Below are 24,349 nucleotides of genomic sequence, written 5' to 3' on the forward strand. Positions count from 1 at the left end.
GCGCACATCAGAAATGTGAGAACCAGATTTAAGTCCCATTGGGGCATAACAAAGGGTGTAGGGGGAAACATATGCACAAGCCCTTTGAGGAATCTATGTACAATAGGGGATTTAAACAGAGAAGGCTGATCAGGCAGCCGAACAAATGCAGATAAAGTAGAAAGATAGGCCTTGAGAGCCCCCAAGGCAGAACCCTGCTAGGCAAGGGAAGCAATGGAGAGAAGAATATCAGAAAGAGAAGCAGAAAGATCAATAGACCTTTCGGTACAATAATATACAAAGTGCTTCCAATGGCAGGCATTGAAAATGTCACTTACCCAGTGTACATCTGTTCGTGGCATCAGCCGCTGTAGATTCGCATGTTTTGCATAGCTCGCCATCTGGTGTTGGGCCGGAGTGTTACAAGTTGTTTTTCTTCGAAGAAGTCTTTCGAGTCACGGGACCGAGTGACTCCTCCTTTTGTCTCCATTGCGCATGGGCGTCGACTCCATCTTCGATTGTTTTTTGGAGGGACGCCTGGCTGACAAAATAACTTTACAGACTTCGGGAGGAAGGTCTAAAGCCATCAACTGCCACAGTTCAATCTCCAAACATGAAGAAGCAGAGTTGACAGGTTCGGGTGGAGAACCCTCCCCTGCTGTTGCGACAGAAGATCCTCCCGAAGGGGAGCCCGATGATCATTTTGAGAAGCTCGGGATTCAAGCCTCTTCGTGCCCAATCCAGAGCCACTAGGATGACTGGGCCCAGTCGTACTTGATCTTCTTGAGAACTCTGGGCAAAAGTGGTATGGGCAGAAAAACATAAAGGAGGCCTGAATTCCACTTGCAATGAAAAGTGTCGCTAAGCGATTGCCGCCTTGGAAACTCCAATGCGCAATACTGCTGACATTGCTTGTTCTCTGCAGAGGTGAACAGACCCACTCTACCCACTGCTGAAAGAGTCCTTGCGCCACCTCCGGATGGAGATACCATTCGTGATCCACTAGACATCGATGGCTGTATTCGTCCACCCTGGGGTTCAGAGTACCTGGCAGGTGTTGAACCACCAGCGTTATGCCTTGCTGTTTCAGCCATATCCAGAGAAGCAGAGCCTCTTGACAAAGGGTCCACAACCCCACACTACCCTGCTTGTTGCAGTACCACATTGCAGTGGTATTGTCCGTGAACACTTGCACTACCTTCCCTTTCACAACAGGAAGAAATGCTTTCAATGCCAGTCGGATCACCCGGAGCTCCAGCAAGTTGAAATGGAGTCCGGATTTCGCCGGAGACGAGAGACCAGAGATCTCTGAACTCCGCCTCTCCCAGATGGCGGCCCCATCCTAGAAGTGACGCATCTATCACTACTGTAAGATCTGGTTGGGGAAGGTAAAGGAGTCTGCCTCTGACCAAATCGCAGTTCACTAATCACCACTGCAGGTCTTTTGCAGTTCCCTCTGAACCGTGTCAGTGAGATTTCCCTGATGCTGTGCCCACTGAAACTTCAGGTCCCACTGCAGAGCTCTCATATGCCATCTTGTATGTTTGACTAACAGGATGCAGGAAGCCATGAGTCCCAACAGCCTCAGAGTCTGTCTCACGAATATCCAGGATAGAGGCCGAAACATCGGTATTATAACCTGAATATCTTGGACTTGCTGCTCGGGATGATAAACCCGAAACTGCACTGTGTCCAGAACAGCTCCGATGAAAGGGAGCTTCTGAGAGGGAGTCAGGTGTGTCTTCGGCACATTCATAGTGAACCCCAGCGAATGCAGGAGGTCCGCTGTAGTCTGAGTGTGGGACGAGAGTCTGGGGCGTAATAGCCTTCAACAGCCAGTCATTGAGGTGAGGGAAGACTGAAATCCCTAACCTGCACAAATAAGCTGCTACCACCGCCATCACCTTGGTGAACACCCGAAGGGCACTGGTGAGAACGAAGGGGAGCACGGTAAACTGAAAGTGCTTGTGGGCCACTGTAGGAAGTTGGCTCTGTATGTGCTATTTCAAAGTAAGGAATAGCATGCACAGAGTCCAAGGGTTCCCCTTAGAGGTAAGATAGTGGCACAAAGAGATAATACTAATGCTCTATTTTGTGGTAGTGCGGTCGAGCAGTAGGCTTATCCAAGGAGTAGTGTTAAGCATTTGTTGTACATACACATAGACAATAAATGAGGTACACACACTCAGAGACAAATCCAGCCAATAGGTTTTTATATAGAAAAATATCTTTTCTTAGTTTATTTTAAGAACCACAGGTTCAAATTCTACATGTAATATCTCAGTCGAAAGGTATTGCAGGTAAGTACTTTAGGAACTTCAAATCATCAAAATTGCATGTATACTTTTCAAGTTATTCACAAATAGCTGTTTTAAAAGTGGACACAGTGCAATTTTCACAGTTCCTAGGGGAGGTAAGTATTTGTTAGGTTAACCAGGTAAGTAAGACACTTACAGGGCTTAGTTCTTGGTCCAAGGTAGCCCACCGTTGGGGGTTCAGAGCAACCCCAAAGTCACCACACCAGCAGCTCAGGGCCGGTCAGGTGCAGAGTTCAAAGTGGTGCCCAAAACGCATAGGCTAGAATGGAGAGAAGGGGGGCCCCGGTTCCGGTCTGCTTGCAGGTAAGTACCCACGTCTTCGGAGGGCAGACCAGGGGGGTTTTGTAGGGCACCGGGGGGGACACAAGTCCACACAGAAATTTCACCCTCAGCGGCGCGGGGGCGGCCGGGTGCAGTGTAGAAACAAGCGTCGGGTTCGCAATGTTAGTCTATGAGAGATCTCAGGATCTCTTCAGCGCTGCAGGCAGGCAAGGGGGGGGTTCCTCGGGGAAACCTCCACTTGGGCAAGGGAGAGGGACTCCTGGGGGTCACTTCTCCAGTGAAAGTCCGGTCCTTCAGGTCCTGGGGGCTGCGGGTGCAGGGTCTCTCCCAGGCGTCGGGACTTTAGGTTCAAAGAGTCGCGGTCAGGGGAAGCCTCGGGATTCCCTCTGCAGGCGGCGCTGTGGGGGCTCAGCGGGGACAGGTTTTGGTACTCACAGTATCAGAGTAGTCCTGGGGTCCCTCCTGAGGTGTTGGATCGCCACCAGCCGAGTCGGGGTCGCCGGGTGCAGTGTTGCAAGTCTCACGCTTCTTGCGGGGAGCTTGCAGGGTTCTTTAAAGCTGCTGGAAACAAAGTTGCAGCTTTTCTTGGAGCAGGTCCGCTGTCCTCGGGAGTTTCTTGTCTTTTCGAAGCAGGGGCAGTCCTCAGAGGATGTCGAGGTCGCTGGTCCCTTTGGAAGGCGTCGCTGGAGCAGGATCTTTGGAAGGCAGGAGACAGGCCGGTGAGTTTCTGGAGCCAAGGCAGTTGTCGTCTTCTGGTCTTCCGCTGCAGGGGTTTTCAGCTGGGCAGTCCTTCTTCTTGTAGTTGCAGGAATCTAATTTTCTAGGGTTCAGGGTAGCCCTTAAATACTAAATTTAAGGGCGTGTTTAGGTCTGGGGGGTTAGTAGCCAATGGCTACTAGCCCTGAGGGTGGGTACACCCTCTTTGTGCCTCCTCCCAAGGGGAGGGGGTCACAATCCTAACCCTATTGGGGGAATCCTCCATCTACAAGATGGAGGATTTCTAAAAGTTAGAGTCACTTCAGCTCAGGACACCTTAGGGGCTGTCCTGACTGGCCAGTGACTCCTCCTTGTTGCTTTCTTTGTTCCCTCCAGCCTTGCCGCCAAAAGTGGGGGCCGTGGCCGGAGGGGGCGGGCAACTCCACTAAGCTGGAGTGCCCTGCTGGGCTGCGACAAAGGGGTGAGCCTTTGAGGCTCACCGCCAGGTGTCACAGCTCCTGCCTGGGGGAGGTGTTAGCATCTCCACCCAGTGCAGGCTTTGTTACTGGCCTCAGAGTGACAAAGGCACTCTCCCCATGGGGCCAGCAACATGTCTCTGGTGTGGCAGGCTGCTGGAACTAGTCAGCCTACACAGACAGTCGGTTAAGTTTCAGGGGGCACCTCTAAGGTGCCCTCTGTGGTGTATTCTGCAATAAAATGTACACTGGCATCAGTGTGCATTTATTGTGCTGAGAAGTTTGATACCAAACTTCCCAGTTTTCAGTGTAGCCATTATGGTGCTGTGGAGTTCGTGTTTGACAGGCTCCCAGACCATATACTCTTATGGCTACCCTGCACTTACAATGTCTAAGGTTTTGTTTAGACACTGTAGGGGTACCATGCTCATGCACTGGTACCCTCACCTATGGTATAGTGCACCCTGCCTTAGGGCTGTAAGGCCTGCTAGAGGGGTGTCTTACCTATACTGCATAGGCAGTGAGAGGCTGGCATGGCACCCTGAGGGGAGTGCCATGTCGACTTACTCATTTTGTTCTCACTAGCACACACAGGCTTGTAAGCAGTGTGTCTGTGCTGAGTGAGGGGTCTCTAGGGTGGCATAAGACATGCTGCAGCCCTTAGAGACCTTCCTTGGCATCAGGGCCCTTGGTACTAGAAGTACCAGTTACAAGGGACTTATCTGAATGCCAGGGTGTGCCAATTGTGGATACAATGGTACATTTTAGGTGAAGGAACACTGGTGCTGGGGCCTGGTTAGCAGGGTCCCAGCACTCTTCTCAGTCAAGTCAGCATCAGTATCAGGCAAAAAGTGGGGGGTAACTGCAACAGGGAGCCATTTCTTTACACAAGCCCCCCCCAGCCCACGGGCCAGGAGACTCAGCCCAAGCTGGGAGAGTCTTCCTAGTCTGTCAGGCGAGGAAGAGTAGGAGAAATAGGCTGGTTAGTTGCAGGGCCTACTCTGCCTTACATCCTTCTGTTCAGGTCATTCCCTTTGGGGAACTGACCTACTTCCACAGTGATAGGACCTAGTCTGAATTGCCTCTTGTCTGCCTCTTCAATGTCTCCACCCATTCTTTCTATCTTGGTCTTAGAGGTATCCACCTCTGCTAACCTTATCTTGGCCAGGGTTACCCCTAGCTTACCCAGAGAGGTTACCCAGAGCTGGAGTAACCCCACCATGACCAATAGGGTCAGGGGGCCTAACTTGCTATTTGGCATGGGGTCAGACCACCATGCTAAGGATAGTGCAGCCATAAAGGCTAACACCCAGCAGAGGCCACTGACAGCTGTCAGTGCCCAGAACCACACCTTTAGCTCTTCACCTAAAAGGGAAGGGGCTAAGTTACAGGCTTCTTTGGGTTCAGGTTGCCTGTCTGCTGTATTGGAGTGGGGGGTTACCACATCTTGTAGTAAACACCCTTCTTCCACTCTTTCTTCTGTTAGCTGAGGAGCCACCCACTCAGGTTTAACAGTTGCCTGACTAGCCAGGACTTCTTGTGGGTCAGGTTGGACTTTATCAGGGCCATTTTTGGAGTTCTCCCCTACTGGAGCAGAATCTCCTTGGCTTGCTGTAACCTTGGCTAAAGGTTGTCCACCCTTCCTACTCTGTTTTCTTTTCTTCTTCTTCTGGGGCCTGCTTGCATTTACTGCAGAGGCAGGACTTCCAGAATCCTTGGGAGAGGACTGGCACTGGACCAGTTCCTCTCTTGAGCTCTGACTAACCTCTGGGTAGTCATTTCCAAGGAGACAATCAAGGGGGAGGTCTGTACTGACTACTACCCTTCTCCAGCTAAGAGTGCCACCCACTTCTATGGGCACTAAAGCCACAGGCCTCTTAGTGACCCTGTCTAGGCTAACTCTTACCCTGGCAGTCTCACCTGGGATGTACTGGTTTGAGAGCACCAGCCTGTCATGCACAATAGTGTGACTGGCACAAGTGTCTCTCAGGGCAGTGGTTGGGATTCCATTCACCAGTAGGTGGTGGAAGTGTCTACTTCCCTCTGGAATCTCCAACTCACCTGTTGGGCCCTGTTTCCAGTTGAAGGCTAGGAAGACCTCCTCATCTGAGGAGTCATCTCCCATGGCTACACTGGTTACCCCAGGAATTTTGTTCTGGGGTTTGTTTTTGCGACAAGAAGTGTCCTTGGTGTGGTGCCCAGACTGTTTACAGTTGTGGCACCATGCCTTAGTGGCATCCCAGTTCTTACCCTGGTACCCACCTTTGTTTTGGGTTGTGTCCTGGGGCCCACCCACCGGTTCTGGTTTTTGGGGGCCTACAGAGGACTCTTTCTCTTTGTTTCTAGTGTTACCCACTTTCTCCTGGGGAGTTTTTGTAACCCCTTTCTTTTGGTCACCCCCAGTGGAAGTTTTGGTTACCCTAGTCTTGACCCAGTGGTCTGCCTTCTTTCCCAATTCTTGGGGAGAAATTGGACCTAGGTCTACCAGATACTGATGCAACTTTTCATTGAAGCAGTTACTTAAAATGTGTTCTTTCATAAACAAATTATAAAGCCCAACATAGTCACACACTTCATTTCCAGTTAACCAACCATCTAGTGTTTTTACTGAGTAGTCTACAAAATCAACCCAGGTCTGGCTCGAGGATTTTTGAGCCCCCCTGAATCTAATTCTATACTCCTCAGTGGAGAATCCAAAGCCCTCAATCAGGGTACCCTTCATGAGGTCATAGGATTCTGCATCTTTTCCAGAGAGTGTGAGGAGTCTATCCCTACACTTTCCAGTGAACATTTCCCAAAGGAGAGCACCCCAGTGAGATCTGTTCACTTTTCTGGTTACACAAGCCCTCTCAAAAGCTGTGAACCATTTGGTGATGTCATCACCATCTTCATATTTTGTTACAATCCCTTTGGGGATTTTTAGGATGTCAGGAGAATCTCTGACCCTATTTAAGTTGCTGCCACCATTGATGGGACCTAGGCCCATCTCTTTTCTTTCCCTTTCTATGGCTAGGAGCTGCTTTTCCAAAGCCAATCTTTTGACCATCCTGGCTAACAGGGGGTCATCCTCACTGAGAGCATCCTCAGTGATTTCAGAAATGCTGGACCCTCCTGTGAGGGAAGCAACATTTCTGACTATCATTTTTGGAGACAGGGCTTGAGAGGCCCTGGTCTCCCTATTTAGGACTGGAAGGGGGGAATTGCCCTCCAAGTCACTAATTTCTTCCTCTGTGAAGTCATCCTCAGAGGGGTTGGCTTTTTCAAACTCTGCCAACAGCTCCTGGAGCTGAATTTTGGTAGGTCTGGAGCCAATGGTTATTTTCTTTATATTACAGAGAGACCTTAGCTCCCTCATCTTAAGATGGAGGTAAGGTGTGGTGTCGAGTTCCACCACATTCATCTCTGTATCAGACATTATTTTGCTAAAAGTTGGAAGACTTTTTAAAGAATCTAAAACTGTTTCTAGAATCTAATTCAAACTTTTAACAAACTTTTAAACTCTAAAAAGACAATGCTAAACAGGGACTTAACACACAAGGCCCTAGCAGGACTTTTAAGAATTTAGAAAACTTTCAAATTGCAAAAATGAATTTCTAATGACAATTTTGGAATTTGTCGTGTGATCAGGTATTGGCTGAGTAGTCCAGCAAATGCAAAGTCTTGTACCCCACCGCTGATCCACCAATGTAGGAAGTTGGCTCTGTATGTGCTATTTCAAAGTAAGGAATAGCATGCACAGAGTCCAAGGGTTCCCCTTAGAGGTAAGATAGTGGCACAAAGAGATAATACTAATGCTCTATTTTGTGGTAGTGCGGTCGAGCAGTAGGCTTATCCAAGGAGTAGTGTTAAGCATTTGTTGTACATACACATAGACAATAAATGAGGTACACACACTCAGAGACAAATCCAGCCAATAGGTTTTTATATAGAAAAATATCTTTTCTTAGTTTATTTTAAGAACCACAGGTTCAAATTCTACATGTAATATCTCATTCGAAAGGTATTGCAGGTAAGTACTTTAGGAACTTCAAATCATCAAAATTGCATGTATACTTTTCAAGTTATTCACAAATAGCTGTTTTAAAAGTGGACACAGTGCAATTTTCACAGTTCCTAGGGGAGGTAAGTATTTGTTAGGTTAACCAGGTAAGTAAGACACTTACAGGGCTTAGTTCTTGGTCCAAGGTAGCCCACCGTTGGGGGTTCAGAGCAACCCCAAAGTCACCACACCAGCAGCTCAGGGCCGGTCAGGTGCAGAGTTCAAAGTGGTGCCCAAAACGCATAGGCTAGAATGGAGAGAAGGGGGGCCCCGGTTCCGGTCTGCTTGCAGGTAAGTACCCGCGTCTTCGGAGGGCAGACCAGGGGGGTTTTGTAGGGCACCGGGGGGGACACAAGTCCACACAGAAATTTCACCCTCAGCGGCGCGGGGGCGGCCGGGTGCAGTGTAGAAACAAGCGTCGGGTTCGCAATGTTAGTCTATGAGAGATCTCAGGATCTCTTCAGCGCTGCAGGCAGGCAAGGGGGGGTTCCTCGGGGAAACCTCCACTTGGGCAAGGGAGAGGGACTCCTGGGGGTCACTTCTCCAGTGAAAGTCCGGTCCTTCAGGTCCTGGGGGCTGCGGGTGCAGGGTCTCTCCCAGGCGTCGGGACTTTAGGTTCAAAGAGTCGCGGTCAGGGGAAGCCTCGGGATTCCCTCTGCAGGCGGCGCTGTGGGGGCTCAGGGGGGACAGGTTTTGGTACTCACAGTATCAGAGTAGTCCTGGGGTCCCTCCTGAGGTGTTGGATCGCCACCAGCCGAGTCGGGGTCGCCGGGTGCAGTGTTGCAAGTCTCACGCTTCTTGCGGGGAGCTTGCAGGGTTCTTTAAAGCTGCTGGAAACAAAGTTGCAGCTTTTCTTGGAGCAGGTCCGCTGTCCTCGGGAGTTTCTTGTCTTTTCGAAGCAGGGGCAGTCCTCAGAGGATGTCGAGGTCGCTGGTCCCTTTGGAAGGCGTCGCTGGAGCAGGATCTTTGGAAGGCAGGAGACAGGCCGGTGAGTTTCTGGAGCCAAGGCAGTTGTCGTCTTCTGGTCTTCCGCTGCAGGGGTTTTCAGCTGGGCAGTCCTTCTTCTTGTAGTTGCAGGAATCTAATTTTCTAGGGTTCAGGGTAGCCCTTAAATACTAAATTTAAGGGCGTGTTTAGGTCTGGGGGGTTAGTAGCCAATGGCTACTAGCCCTGAGGGTGGGTACACCCTCTTTGTGCCTCCTCCCAAGGGGAGGGGGTCACAATCCTAACCCTATTGGGGGAATCCTCCATCTGCAAGATGGAGGATTTCTAAAAGTTAGAGTCACTTCAGCTCAGGACACCTTAGGGGCTGTCCTGACTGGCCAGTGACTCCTCCTTGTTGCTTTCTTTGTTCCCTCCAGCCTTGCCGCCAAAAGTGGGGGCCGTGGCCGGAGGGGGCGGGCAACTCCACTAAGCTGGAGTGCCCTGCTGGGCTGCGACAAAGGGGTGAGCCTTTGAGGCTCACCGCCAGGTGTCACAGCTCCTGCCTGGGGGAGGTGTTAGCATCTCCACCCAGTGCAGGCTTTGTTACTGGCCTCAGAGTGACAAAGGCACTCTCCCCATGGGGCCAGCAACATGTCTCTGGTGTGGCAGGCTGCTGGAACTAGTCAGCCTACACAGACAGTCGGTTAAGTTTCAGGGGGCACCTCTAAGGTGCCCTCTGTGGTGTATTCTGCAATAAAATGTACACTGGCATCAGTGTGCATTTATTGTGCTGAGAAGTTTGATACCAAACTTCCCAGTTTTCAGTGTAGCCATTATGGTGCTGTGGAGTTCGTGTTTGACAGGCTCCCAGACCATATACTCTTATGGCTACCCTGCACTTACAATGTCTAAGGTTTTGTTTAGACACTGTAGGGGTACCATGCTCATGCACTGGTACCCTCACCTATGGTATAGTGCACCCTGCCTTAGGGCTGTAAGGCCTGCTAGAGGGGTGTCTTACCTATACTGCATAGGCAGTGAGAGGCTGGCATGGCACCCTGAGGGGAGTGCCATGTCGACTTACTCATTTTGTTCTCACTAGCACACACAGGCTTGTAAGCAGTGTGTCTGTGCTGAGTGAGGGGTCTCTAGGGTGGCATAAGACATGCTGCAGCCCTTAGAGACCTTCCTTGGCATCAGGGCCCTTGGTACTAGAAGTACCAGTTACAAGGGACTTATCTGAATGCCAGGGTGTGCCAATTGTGGATACAATGGTACATTTTAGGTGAAGGAACACTGGTGCTGGGGCCTGGTTAGCAGGGTCCCAGCACTCTTCTCAGTCAAGTCAGCATCAGTATCAGGCAAAAAGTGGGGGGTAACTGCAACAGGGAGCCATTTCTTTACAGCCACCTTGAACCGCATGTAACACCTGTGGGCGGGCAGGATGGGGATGTGAAAATACGCATCCTGCAAGTCCAAAGCTACCATTCAGTCTCCTTTGTCTAGGCAGACAAGACCTGAGCCAGAGTGAGCATCTTGAATTTCTCCTTTTTGAGGAAGAGGTTAACGACCCTGAAATCCAAGACAGGGCGAAGACTCTTCTACTTCTTTGGAACCAGAAAGCAGCGGGAAGGAAAGGAGAGTGAAGGAAAGACTGGAAGGCGGGGGAATAGCCCTTCTGTGTGATCTGCAAAACCCATTTGTCTGATGTTATGTACCGCCAGAGAGGGAGATGAAATCGAATCCTCCCTCCAACTGGACGAGCATAGTCTTGCAGAACCATACTAGGAGGGATTGGGCATTGCGGAAAGGGGGGATCTGGGTGGTGGCTGACCTCTGGCTAGACCTTCTGGGTCTTAAGGTACCGCGACCTTGTCCTCGCACTGGATGCTGTGAAGCTGGAGGACGATGGCTGACCTGTGATTGGTGTGGTATCCGCCCCTCCAGAAGCCTCCAAAGGGGCGATATACAGACTGCTGGCGAGCAGGTGCCGAGAGGCTCAAGGATCTGGCCGTGGCTTGAGATTCCTTGAACCACTCAAGTGCTGAGTCTGCCTTCTCTCCAAATAGGCGAGAGCCACTGGTGGGCATGTCCATTAGGTTTGTCTGGACATCCCCCAAAAAGCCAGTGGTGGGCAGCCAGGCGTGGCGACGATGGACCACTGTCGAGGAAATCTCCCTGCCCAGCGAGTCAGTTGTGTCCAAACCACAACGAATGGTAAACTTGGCTGCATCTCTTTCATCCTTGACAGTTTGGGTGAGTGTCCTATACGCCCTCCGGAGCACCTGTGCCACCGTATCCCATAAAGTATGGGAAAAATGGCCCAATAGGCATGAGGTGTTGAGGGATCTCAGTGCCAGGCTGGAGGAAAAAAACATCTTCTTCCCAAACTGTTCCAGCCTCTTGAATTCCCTATCTGGGGGAGCAGAAGGGAAGGCACCACAGGATGTGGAGGCTTGGACCACAAAGCTCTCCGGGGTGGGGTGTCAGGTGAGCACCTCTGTCAGGATGTTAGTCCTGACTGGCACCGTAGGCAACTTCAGGTCCAAGACCTCAGCCACTCTACCCACCACCATGATGTATGATGCTCCCTCCTCCGTAGCCACAGAAGAAGGTGAGAGCATACCAGCATCTGGAGAAGTATCCAGTCCGCTGGCTTCCCCTAGATCTTCATACCAGTCCTGCTCCTCTAATCCATATTCCAAAGGGTCCTAAAACCCCTCTCATTCCTCACCTGTGCATGGCTGATCACAATAAGCCTCAGGCACTGATGTGGGCCGAGTAGGCACATCTACATTTGAATCGGCATCGTGCGACGTCATTCCGGATCATCTGGAATGAGGATTGGGCTTGCACCACCGGTGGGTGCCGGCGGTTGGGGGGAGCGTCGACTTCCGGCCCGGCGCAAGAGGAGGCCGACTGTGTGGAACTGGCACCGGTCTGGATCCGATATTGGATCCTGGGGTCCCCAAAAACGCTGAGGCTGAAGCTGCCGGCATCGAAACTGATGAGGCCCCTGCTACCCCTGTGGAATCCGAGGACATACCTGCAGTGAGAGCCTGCTCAAAATCGAGGCGCATGGCTTCATAGAAGTCTTTAATTTGAGCTGGGGTTGCTCAGTCCCGGATAAGAGGGCAGATGCGAAGTCAGCCCTGGCAACGGCTCCACAAAACCGTGCTTGGAACATCGACATTCCCTTGATGCTCCATCGGCTGACGGCGTGGCAAAGTCAAAGTCTGTTTGGACATCTTCTTCTAGTGCCTCTTCCCTGAGTGCCCTGATGGCCTTGAGTGGGAAGAAGAGGACTTGGGGCTCCTGGAGCAGTCCCGTGACCGCCTCCTTTGAGTGGGACCGTGACCTTGGAGGAGTCACGCCGACCAAAGCCGACTGCTGGGCTGCCATGAGCTTTAGAGACTGTTCTCACAAAGCCTTTGGGGCCATGGCCCGGCAGTCGGAGCATGACTTTGAGTTGTGGTCCCTATTGAGACACCAGAGACATACCTGGTGGGGGTCAGCCACTGACACGGCACGATGACAGGCGCCACACGGCTTGAACCCCGTCTTCCTGGATGACATCTCTTTGCACAGATGAAAAATTTATTTGACAAAAGGGTTGAAAAAGACTTGCCAAAAAAGGCAAAGGGTAGCTTGATCCTGGACCTGTGCTTAACCAGGGCGGACGGAAAAGGACTGATGTACCCGCACTGGGGTGGTGCCTTTATAGGCGTCCATGATGTCACAGACGGCTCCAACGACGCTGACGAAGCCACATGGAGCCGAACAACTCATGTGGATCCGAATGACGCCATCTGACGGCGCGTGCAGGGTATTGCTCAGCAAAAAGATTCCAGATTTGAAGCGGACGCCAGGGGATTCAAAGGTAAGGAATCTGCAGCTAGAGGTCTGTATCAGATTCAGAGTATTGGTTTGACACATAAACTAATGTCACAAGACACAATCTGTGGCAAATGAAGAACTTTAGTTCTCTTCGAGCAGTAGCAGTCTGCACCCCCCACCCCCCTCAGCGCCTTGGAACCCTAAGGGTAAGTAGCGCGCTATATAAATGTCTGTGATTGATTGATTGAGTGCAGGTCCCTCTTATTACAATAAAATCCATCTTGGTATTGTAGCCTCAAGGAACTTATGAAGATATTAAGATTTCTTGAACTGCTGAGTGTTAAGTGGGTCAATTTAAAATAACAGGCACAATGTGTTTTTGTGGGTAGAACCAACGTATATATTGTAGGATTGTAGGATTACTGTAGGATTATAGGAATTGTAGGATTACAGATATATAAATACTATGATGTTGAAAAGCAGCAGGATTTTGCCACTAAGTGAAAGGTGAAAGATACTTTTCTATTTAGCAACTGAAACAACTGGCACCCAAATAATTGGATACTTAGGGGGTAATTCCGACCTTGGCGGGCGGCTACTGCCGCCCGCCAGGCGGAAACCGCCATGCGGCCGCCAATGCGGCCGCACTCACGCAGCCCCCATTCTGACATTCCCGCCGGCCCAGCGGGAATGAGGCCGCAACACAGAAGCCGGCTCCGAATGGAGCCGGCGGTGTTGCGGCCGTGCGCCGGGTGCAGTTGCACCCGTCGCGCTTTTCACTGTCTGCTAGCCAGACAGTGAAAAACTGTCCGGGGCGCTGTTAGGGGGCCTCTGCACTGCCCATGCCAGTGGCATGGGCAGTGCAGGGGCCCCAGGACACCCCTTACCTCCAGCCTCTTCCTGGCAGTGAAAACCGCCAGAAACAGGCTGGCGGTAAGGGGGTCACAATCCCCAGGGCAGCGCTGCAAGCAGCGCTGCCCTGGCGGATTATCGCCGCCGGGGCAGAAATGGCAGAAAACCGCCGGCCCCGGCGCTCCGAATGGGGAAAAAAGCACCGCCAGCCTGTTGGCGGTGCTTTGGTCTTTTTTGCCCTGGCGGTCTCGGACCGCCAGGGTCAGAATGACCCCCTTAGTCCCTACAAAAGACAACTGAGATTTAAAATGAAATACAAAAAGGCAGGTGTTTTCTGTTAGGATTTAAGAGGAGTTCAGTGATTAGCATAGTCATCTGAAAAAGATCACGTATTCAGGGTACCAATTAACTGTTCCGCCTATCTACACAAGTTACACCCTCACTTTCATAACTCCTAAATCCATCTCCACTGCTCTGTATTATCCTCACTCAGTATTTCTAACTAATTTTCCCCCTTTCTCTTTCTTGTTCCCCTTTCTGTCCTTCTTTTGACTAGATGTATGTGGCTTAAAGTCAAATATTAAAGCTTTAACAAACACACAGTACAATCTCTAAAAAATACTTGTAGGGTGGGGGACCAATCTACATATCAAAAGAGATCAGACGTGGGATGCTAAAAATGAAAGGGAAGATAGAGGTGTCCAACAGAAAAAGCAAGAGGAGATTAAAAATTGATAAGGGAGCACGTTCGTTTAAAACCAGACAGGGATTCAACATAGGACCCTAAACAAAACCTACTTCAATAGGGATGTTGAGGGGGACACTAAAATAGTTTTTAGCTAGTGCCTCTTTTTTTATCGACCATATCACTATAATCAGCACTAAGACATGCTACCCTGATATGCTTCCTCAATGGTACACTCCATCGAATGTGAATCAGTGCAGTTCTCCCACTTTTGTTTGTTCTGTACAAAAGTGAACCCTTGCTTGCATGTTTCATTTCTGAGGAATCCAAGTATTAAAAAAAGAGGTAAAATCATAGAGTTATTGTCAAAGTCTTGCATTTGTTAAATGTTTTTTTGGTGTTAAGTAGATGAGAAGGAGACTCAAAGCAAAATTATTAGTACTAATAATTTTCAACGAGATAAGCAGAAGAGGTATGAAAGTTTGCTGGATCCACCTTTATACACCACTAAAATCAGAGAATATTAAATGGCAGTGGAGCTGCAACGGCGTTCAAACGCAATCACACCTTTATATAGAATACATTTGAAATACACAGCAAACACTTATCATCGAGCCTTTACCTTGGACTTTCCTAGCTGCCACTCCAGAGTGGTGCTGTCGTACAGGTAGAGCAGGGCAGCACACCTTCCTCTTGCATCTTCAGGAAGTGCCAGGTTCCTCATAAGCATTTTATACCTAACCAACCAGAAATAGACACTAGTCAGAAAAGAATAATATCATAGCCATTACTTTCAGACTCGCGGGTGAACGGAGTCCAATTGTAGGAAGTTGGCTCTGTATGTGCTATTTCAAAGTAAGGAATAGCATGCACAGAGTCCAAGGGTTCCCCTTAGAGGTAAAATAGTGGTAAAAATAGATAATACTAATGCTCTATTTTGTGGTAGTGTGGTCGAGCAGTAGGCTTATCCAAGGAGTAGTGTTAAGCATTTGTTGTACATACACATAGACAATAAATGAGGTACACACACTCAGAGACAAATCCAGCCAATAGGTTTTTATATAGAAAAATATCTTTTCTTAGTTTATTTTAAGAACCACAGGTTCAAATTCTACATGTAATATCTCATTCGAAAGGTATTGCAGGTAAGTACTTTAGGAACTTCAAATCATCAAAATTGCATGTATACTTTTCAAGTTATTCACAAATAGCTGTTTTAAAAGTGGACACTTAGTGCAATTTTCACAGTTCCTAGGGGAGGTAAGTATTTGTTAGGTTAACCAGGTAAGTAAGACACTTACAGGGCTTAGTTCTTGGTCCAAGGTAGCCCACCGTTGGGGGTTCAGAGCAACCCCAAAGTCACCACACCAGCAGCTCAGGGCCGGTCAGGTGCAGAGTTCAAAGTGGTGCCCAAAACGCATAGGCTAGAATGGAGAGAAGGGGGTGCCCCGGTTCCGGTCTGCTTGCAGGTAAGTACCCGCGTCTTCGGAGGGCAGACCAGGGGGGTTTTGTAGGGCACCGGGGGGGACACAAGCCCACACAGAAATCTCACCCTCAGCAGCACGGGGGCGGCCGGGTGCAGTGTAGAAACAAGCGTCGGGTTCGCAATGTTAGTCTATGAGAGATCTCGGGATCTCTTCAGCGCTGCAGGCAGGCAAGGGGGGGATTCCTCGGGGAAACCTCCACTTGGGCAAGGGAGAGGGACTCCTGGGGGTCACTTCTCCAGTGAAAGTCCGGTCCTTCAGGTCCTGGGGGCTGCGGGTGCAGGGTCTCTCCCAGGCGTCGGGACTTTAGGTTCAAAGAGTCGCGGTCAGGGGAAGCCTCGGGTTTCCCTCTGCAGGCGGCGCTGTGGGGGCTCAGGGGGGACAGGTTTTGGTACTCACAGTATCAGAGTAGTCCTGGGGTCCCTCCTGAGGTGTTGGATCGCCACCAGCCGAGTCGGGGTCGCCGGGTGCAGTGTTGCAAGTCTCACGCTTCTTGCGGGGAGCTTGCAGGGTTCTTTAAAGCTGCTGGAAACAAAGTTGCAGCTTTTCTTGGAGCAGGTCCGCTGTCCTCGGGAGTTTCTTGTCTTTTCGAAGCAGGGGCAGTCCTCAGAGGATGTCGAGGTCGCTGGTCCCTTTGGAAGGCGTCGCTGGAGCAGGATCTTTGGAAGGCAGGAGACAGGCCGGTGAGTTTCTGGAGCCAAGGCAGTTGTCGTCTTCTGGTCTTCCGCTGCAGGGGTTTTCAGCTGGGCAGTCCTTCTTCTTGTAGTTGCAGGAATCTAATTTTCTAGGGTTCAGGGTAGCCCTTAAATACTAAATTTAAGGGCGTGTTTAGGTCTGGGGGGTTAGTAGCCAATGGCTACTAGCCCTGAGGGTGGGTACACCCTCTTTGTGCCTCCTCCCAAGGGGAGGGGGTCACAATCCTAACCCTATTGGGGGAATCCTCCATCTGCAAGATGGAGGATTTCTAAAAGTTAGAGTCACTTCAGCTCAGGACACCTTAGGGGCTGTCCTGACTGGCCAGTGACTCCTCCTTGTTTTTCTCATTATTTTCTCCGGCCTTGCCGCCAAAAGTGGGGCCTGGCCGGAGGGGGCGGGCAACTCCACTAGCTGGAGTGTCCTGCTGGGTTGGCACAAAGGAGGTGAGCCTTTGAGGCTCACCGCCAGGTGTGACAATTCCTGCCTGGGGGAGGTGTTAGCATCTCCACCCAGTGCAGGCTTTGTTACTGGCCTCAGAGTGACAAAGGCACTCTCCCCATGGGGCCAGCAACATGTCTCGGTTTGTGGCAGGCTGCTAAAACTAGTCAGCCTACACAGATAGTCGGTTAAGTTTCAGGGGGCACCTCTAAGGTGCCCTCTGTGGTGTATTTTACAATAAAATGTACACTGGCATCAGTGTGCATTTATTGTGCTGAGAAGTTTGATACCAAACTTCCCAGTTTTCAGTGTAGCCATTATGGTGCTGTGGAGTTCGTGTTTGACAAACTCCCAGACCATATACTCTTATGGCTACCCTGCACTTACAATGTCTAAGGTTTTGTTTAGACACTGTAGGGGTACCATGCTCATGCACTGGTACCCTCACCTATGGTATAGTGCACCCTGCCTTAGGGCTGTAAGGCCTGCTAGAGGGGTGTCTTACCTATACTGCATAGGCAGTGAGAGGCTGGCATGGCACCCTGAGGGGAGTGCCATGTCGACTTACTCGTTTTGTCCTCACTAGCACACACAAGCTGGTAAGCAGTGTGTCTGTGCTGAGTGAGAGGTCTCCAGGGTGGCATAAGACATGCTGCAGCCCTTAGAGACCTTCCTTGGCATCAGGGCCCTTGGTACTAGAAGTACCAGTTACAAGGGACTTATCTGGATGCCAGGGTCTGCCAATTGTGGATACAAAAGTACAGGTTAGGGAAAGAACACTGGTGCTGGGGCCTGGTTAGCAGGCCTCAGCACACTTTCAATCGTAAACATAGCATCAGCAAAGGCAAAAAGTCAGGGGGCAACCATGCCAAGGAGGCATTTCCTTACACAACCCCCCCCCAAACGAAAGAGGATGAGACTAACCTTTCCCAAGAGAGTCTTCATTTTCTAAGTGGAAGAACCTGGAAAGGCCATCTGCATTGGCATGGGCAGTCCCAGGTCTGTGTTCCACTATAAAGTCCATTCCCTGTAGGGAGATGGACCACCTCAACAGTTTAGGATTTTCACCTTTCATTTGCATCAGCCATTTGAGAGGTCTGTGGTCAGTTTGAACTAGGAAGTGAGTCCCAAAGAGGTATGGTCTCAGCTTCTTCAGGGACCAAACCACAGCAAAGGCCTCCCTCTCAATGGCACTCCAACGCTGCTCCCTGGGGAGTAACCTCCTGCTAATGAAAGCAACAGGCTGGTCAAGGCCATCATCATTTGTTTGGGACAAAACTGCCCCTATCCCATGTTCAGAGGCATCAGTCTGCACAATGAACTGCTTAGAATAATCTGGAGCTTTGAGAACCGGTGCTGAGCACATTGCTTGTTTCAGGGTGTCAAAGGCCTGTTGGCATTCCACAGTCCAGTTTACTTTCTTGGGCATTTTCTTGGAGGTGAGTTCAGTGAGGGCTGTCACAATGGATCCATATCCCTTCACAAACCTCCTGTAATACCCAGTCAAGCCAAGGAATGCCCTGACTTGAGTCTGGGTTTTTGGAGCTACCCAGTCCAGAATAGTCTGGATCTTGGGTTGGAGTGGCTGAACTTGGCCTCCACCTACAAGGTGTCCCAAGTAAACCACAGTTCCCTGCCCTATCTGGCATTTGGATGCCTTGATAGAGAGGCCTGCAGATTGCAGAGCCTTCAAAACCTTCCTCAGGTGGACCAGGTGATCCTGCCAGGTGGAGCTAAAGACAGCAATATCATCAAGATAAGCTGTGCTAAAGGACTCCAAGCCAGCAAGGACTTGATTCACCAACCTTTGGAAGGTGGCAGGGGCATTCTTTAAACCAAAGGGCATAACAGTAAACTGATAATGCCCATCAGGTGTGGAGAATGCTGTCTTTTCTTTTGCTCCAGGTGCCATTTTTATTTGCCAGTACCCTGCTGTCAAGTCAAAGGTACTTAGAAATTTGGCAGCACCTAATTTGTCTATGAGCTCATCAGCTCTTGGAATTGGATGAGCATCTGTCTTGGTGACAGAATTGAGCCCTCTGTAGTCCACACAAAACCTCATCTCTTTCTTTCCATCTTTGGTGTGAGGTTTGGGGACTAAGACCACTGGGCTAGCCCAGGGGCTGTCAGAGCGCTCAATTACTCCCAATTCCAGCATCTTGTGGACTTCCACCTTAATGCTTTCTTTAACATGGTCAGATTGTCTAAAGATTTTGTTCTTGACAGGCATGCTGTCTCCTGTGTCCACATCATGGGTACACAGGTGTGTCTGACCAGGGGTTAAGGAGAAGAGTTCAGGAAACTGTTGTAGGACTCTCCTACAATCAGCTTGCTGTTGGCCAGAGAGGGTGTCTGAGTAGATCACTCCATCTACTGTACCATCTTTTGGGTCTGATGACAGAAGATCAGGGAGAGGTTCACTCTCTGCCTCCTGATCCTCATCTGTTACCATCAACAGATTGACATCAGCCCTGTCGTGGAAGAGCTTAAGGCGGTTTACATGGATCACCCTCTTGGGGCTCCTGCTTGTGCCCAGGTCCACCAGGTAGGTGACCTGACTCTTCCTTTCTAGTACTGGGTAAGGGCCACTCCATTTGTCCTGGAGTGCCCTGGGAGCCACAGGCTCCAGAACCCAGACTTTCTGCCCTGGTTGGAACTCAACCAGTGCAGCCTTTTGGTCATACCAAAACTTCTGGAGCTGTTGGCTGGCCTCAAGGTTTTTGGTTGCCTTTTCCATGTACTCTGCCATTCTAGAGCGAAGGCCAAGTACATAGTCCACTATGTCTTGCTTAGGCTCATGGAGAGGTCTCTCCCAGCCTTCTTTAACAAGAGCAAGTGGTCCTCTTACAGGATGACCAAACAGAAGTTCAAAGGGTGAGAATCCTACTCCCTTCTGTGGCACCTCTCTGTAAGCGAAAAGCAGACATGGCAAGAGGACATCCCATCTCTTTTTGAGTTTTTCTGGGAGCCCCATGATCATGCCTTTTAATGTCTTGTTGAATCTCTCAACCAAGCCATTAGTTTGTGGATGGTATGGTGTAGTGAATTTATAAGTCACTCCACACTCATTCCACATGTGCTTTAGGTATGCTGACATGAAGTTGGTACCTCTGTCAGACACCACCTCCTTAGGGAAACCCACTCTGGTAAAGATACCAATGAGGGCCTTGGCTACTGCAGGGGCAGTAGTCGACCTAAGGGGAATAGCTTCAGGATACCTGGTAGCATGATCCACTACTACCAGGATATACATATTTCCTGAGGCTGTGGGAGGTTCTAGTGGACCAACTATGTCCACACCCACTCTTTCAAAGGGAACCCCCACCACTGGAAGTGGAATGAGGGGGGCCTTTGGATGCCCACCTGTCTTACCACTGGCTTGACAGGTGGGGCAGGAGAGGCAAAACTCCTTAACCATGTTGGACATATTGGGCCAGTAGAAGTGGTTGACTAACCTCTCCCACGTCTTGGTTTGTCCCAAATGTCCAGCAAGGGGAATGTCATGGGCCAATGTTAGGATGAACTTCCTGAACAGCTGAGGCACTACCACTCTCCTAGTGGCACCAGGTTTGGGGTCTCTGGCCTCAGTGTACAGGAGTCCATCTTCCCAATAGACCCTATGCGTTCCATTTTTCTTGCCTTTGGACTCTTCAGCAGCTTGCTGCCTAAGGCCTTCAAGAGAGGGACAGGTTTCTTGTCCCTTACACAGCTCCTCCCTTGAGGGTCCCCCTGGGCCTAAGAGCTCAACCTGATAAGGTTCAAGCTCCAAAGGCTCAGTTCCCTCAGAGGGCAGAACTTCTTCCTGAGAAGAGAGGTTCCCTTTCTTTTGCTGTGTTGTAGTTGGTTTCCCAACTGACTTTCCTGTTCTCTTGGTAGGCTGGGCCATTCTTCCAGACTCCAGCTCTACTTGTTCACCCCGTGCCTTGCACTGTGCTCTTGTTTTCACACACACCAGTTCAGGGATACCCAGCATTGCTGCATGGGTTTTTAGTTCTACCTCAGCCCATGCTGAGGACTCCAGGTCATTTCCAAGCAGACAGTCCACTGGGATATTTGAGGAGACCACCACCTGTTTCAGGCCATTGACCCCTCCCCATTCTAAAGTAACCATTGCCATGGGATGTACTTTTCTCTGATTGTCAGCGTTGGTGACTGTGTACGTTTTTCCAGTCAGGTATTGGCCAGGGGAAACCAGTTTCTCTGTCACCATGGTGACACTGGCACCTGTATCCCTCAGGCCCTCTATTCTAGTCCCATTAATTAAGAGTTGCTGTCTGTATTTTTGCATGTTAGGCGGCCAGACAGCTAGTGTGGCTAAATCCACCCCACCCTCAGAAACTAGAGTAGCTTCAGTGTGGACCCTGATTTGCTCTGGGCACACTGTTGATCCCACTTGGAGACTAGCCATACCAGTGTTACCTGGATGGGAGTTTGGAGTGGAACCTTTCTTGGGACAGGCCTTGTCTCCAGTTTGGTGTCCATGCTGTTTACAGCTATGACACCAGGCCTTTTTGGGATCAAAGTTTTTACCCTTGTACCCATTGTTTTGTGAAGAGGCTCTGGGCCCACCCTCCTGTGCAGGTTTTTGGGGGCCTGTAGAAGACTCTTTACTATCTTTAGTTTTGGTTGTCTCATCACCCTTCCCCTGGGGAGTCTTTGTGACCCCTTTCTTTTGGTCACCCCCTGTTGAAGTCTTGGACACCCTTGTCTTGACCCAATGGTCCGCCTTCTTTCCCAATTCTTGGGGAGAAATTGGTCCTAGGTCTACCAGATGCTGATGCAGTTTATCATTGAAACAATTACTTAACAGGTGTTCTTTCACAAATAAATTGTACAGCCCATCATAATTACTTACACCACTGCCTTGAATCCAACCATCTAGTGTTTTCACTGAGTAGTCAACAAAGTCAACCCAGGTCTGGCTCGAGGATTTTTGAGCCCCCCTGAATCTAATCCTATACTCCTCAGTGGAGAATCCAAAGCCCTCAATCAGGGTACCCTTCATGAGGTCATAAGATTCTGCATCTTGTCCAGAGAGTGTGAGGAGTCTATCCCTACACTTTCCTGTGAACATTTCCCAAAGGAGAGCACCCCAGTGAGATCTGTTCACTTTTCTGGTTACACAAGCCCTCTCAAAAGCTGTGAACCATTTGGTGATGTCATCACCATCTTCATATTTAGTTACAATCCCTTTGGGGATTTTCAACATGTCAGGAGAATCTCTGACCCTATTTATGTTGCTGCCACCATTGATGGGTCCTAGGCCCATCTCTTGTCTTTCCCTCTCTATGGCTAGGATCTGTCTTTCCAAAGCCAATCTTTTGGCCATCCTGGCTAACTGGATGTCCTCTTCACTGGGGCTATCCTCAGTGATTTCAGAGGTGTTGGTCTCTCCTGTGAGGGAACCAGCATCTCTGACTATTATTTTTGGAGTCAGGGTTTGAGGGACCCTGTTCTCCCTAGATAGGATTGGTAGGGGGGAATTTTCCTCCAAGTCACTATCCTCTTCCTCTGAGTTGCCACCCTCAGAGGGGTTGGCCTTTTCAGACTCTGCCAAAAGCTCCTGGAGCTGTATTTTGGTAGGTTTGGGGCCCATTGTTATTTTCTTTATTTTACAGAGTGACCTTAGCTCCCTCATCTTAAGATGGAGGTAAGGTGTGGTGTCGAGTTCCACCACAGTCACATCTGTGCTAGACATTTTGCTTCTAAAAGTTGGAATACTTTTTAAGAATCTACAACTGGTTCTAGAATCTAATTCAAACTTTTACAAACTTTTAAACTCTAAAAGAAATGCTAAACAGGATCTAACACAAGGCCCTAGCAGGTCTTTTAAGAATTTAGAAAACTTTTCAAATTGCAAAAATCAGTTTCTAATGACAATTTTGGAATTTGTCGTGTGATCAGGTATTGGCTGAGTAGTCCAGCAAATGCAAAGTCTTGTACCCCACCGCTGATCCACCAATGTAGGAAGTTGGCTCTGTATGTGCTATTTCAAAGTAAGGAATAGCATGCACAGAGTCCAAGGGTTCCCCTTAGAGGTAAAATAGTGGTAAAAATAGATAATACTAATGCTCTATTTTGTGGTAGTGTGGTCGAGCAGTAGGCTTATCCAAGGAGTAGTGTTAAGCATTTGTTGTACATACACATAGACAATAAATGAGGTACACACACTCAGAGACAAATCCAGCCAATAGGTTTTTATATAGAAAAATATCTTTTCTTAGTTTATTTTAAGAACCACAGGTTCAAATTCTACATGTAATATCTCATTCGAAAGGTATTGCAGGTAAGTACTTTAGGAACTTCAAATCATCAAAATTGCATGTATACTTTTCAAGTTATTCACAAATAGCTGTTTTAAAAGTGGACACTTAGTGCAATTTTCACAGTTCCTAGGGGAGGTAAGTATTTGTTAGGTTAACCAGGTAAGTAAGACACTTACAGGGCTTAGTTCTTGGTCCAAGGTAGCCCACCGTTGGGGGTTCAGAGCAACCCCAAAGTCACCACACCAGCAGCTCAGGGCCGGTCAGGTGCAGAGTTCAAAGTGGTGCCCAAAACGCATAGGCTAGAATGGAGAGAAGGGGGTGCCCCGGTTCCGGTCTGCTTGCAGGTAAGTACCCGCGTCTTCGGAGGGCAGACCAGGGGGGTTTTGTAGGGCACCGGGGGGGACACAAGCCCACACAGAAATCTCACCCTCAGCAGCACGGGGGCGGCCGGGTGCAGTGTAGAAACAAGCGTCGGGTTCGCAATGTTAGTCTATGAGAGATCTCGGGATCTCTTCAGCGCTGCAGGCAGGCAAGGGGGGGATTCCTCGGGGAAACCTCCACTTGGGCAAGGGAGAGGGACTCCTGGGGGTCACTTCTCCAGTGAAAGTCCGGTCCTTCAGGTCCTGGGGGCTGCGGGTGCAGGGTCTCTCCCAGGCGTCGGGACTTTAGGTTCAAAGAGTCGCGGTCAGGGGAAGCCTCGGGTTTCCCTCTGCAGGCGGCGCTGTGGGGGCTCAGGGGGGACAGGTTTTGGTACTCACAGTATCAGAGTAGTCCTGGGGTCCCTCCTGAGGTGTTGGATCGCCACCAGCCGAGTCGGGGTCGCCGGGTGCAGTGTTGCAAGTCTCACGCTTCTTGCGGGGAGCTTGCAGGGTTCTTTAAAGCTGCTGGAAACAAAGTTGCAGCTTTTCTTGGAGCAGGTCCGCTGTCCTCGGGAGTTTCTTGTCTTTTCGAAGCAGGGGCAGTCCTCAGAGGATGTCGAGGTCGCTGGTCCCTTTGGAAGGCGTCGCTGGTGCAGGATCTTTGGAAGGCAGGAGACAGGCCGGTGAGTTTCTGGAGCCAAGGCAGTTGTCGTCTTCTGGTCTTCCGCTGCAGGGGTTTTCAGCTGGGCAGTCCTTCTTCTTGTAGTTGCAGGAATCTAATTTTCTAGGGTTCAGGGTAGCCCTTAAATACTAAATTTAAGGGTGTGTTTAGGTCTGGGGGGTTAGTAGCCAATGGCTACTAGCCCTGAGGGTGGGTACACCCTCTTTGTGCCTCCTCCCAAGGGGAGGGGGTCACAATCCTAACCCTATTGGGGGAATCCTCCATCTGCAAGATGGAGGATTTCTAAAAGTTAGAGTCACTTCAGCTCAGGACACCTTAGGGGCTGTCCTGACTGGC

The 24,349-nt window shown here is 49.9% G+C and overlaps 1 protein-coding gene across 1 annotated transcript in view; it reads right to left on the bottom strand.

Moving 5' to 3' along the window:
* Positions 1-24,349, bottom strand: part of MYO10 (myosin X) — a 754,439-nt gene that overhangs the window by 275,660 nt on the left and 454,430 nt on the right. The window contains exon 21 of the mRNA XM_069219725.1: positions 14,711-14,825. Within this exon, the coding sequence (XP_069075826.1) occupies positions 14,711-14,825 (115 nt within the window). The remainder of the gene's footprint in view (positions 1-14,710; positions 14,826-24,349) is intronic.

Source organism: Pleurodeles waltl, chromosome 2_2, assembly GCF_031143425.1.
Source record: "Pleurodeles waltl isolate 20211129_DDA chromosome 2_2, aPleWal1.hap1.20221129, whole genome shotgun sequence".
In the NCBI taxonomy this organism is placed as follows: Eukaryota; Metazoa; Chordata; class Amphibia; order Caudata; family Salamandridae; genus Pleurodeles; species Pleurodeles waltl.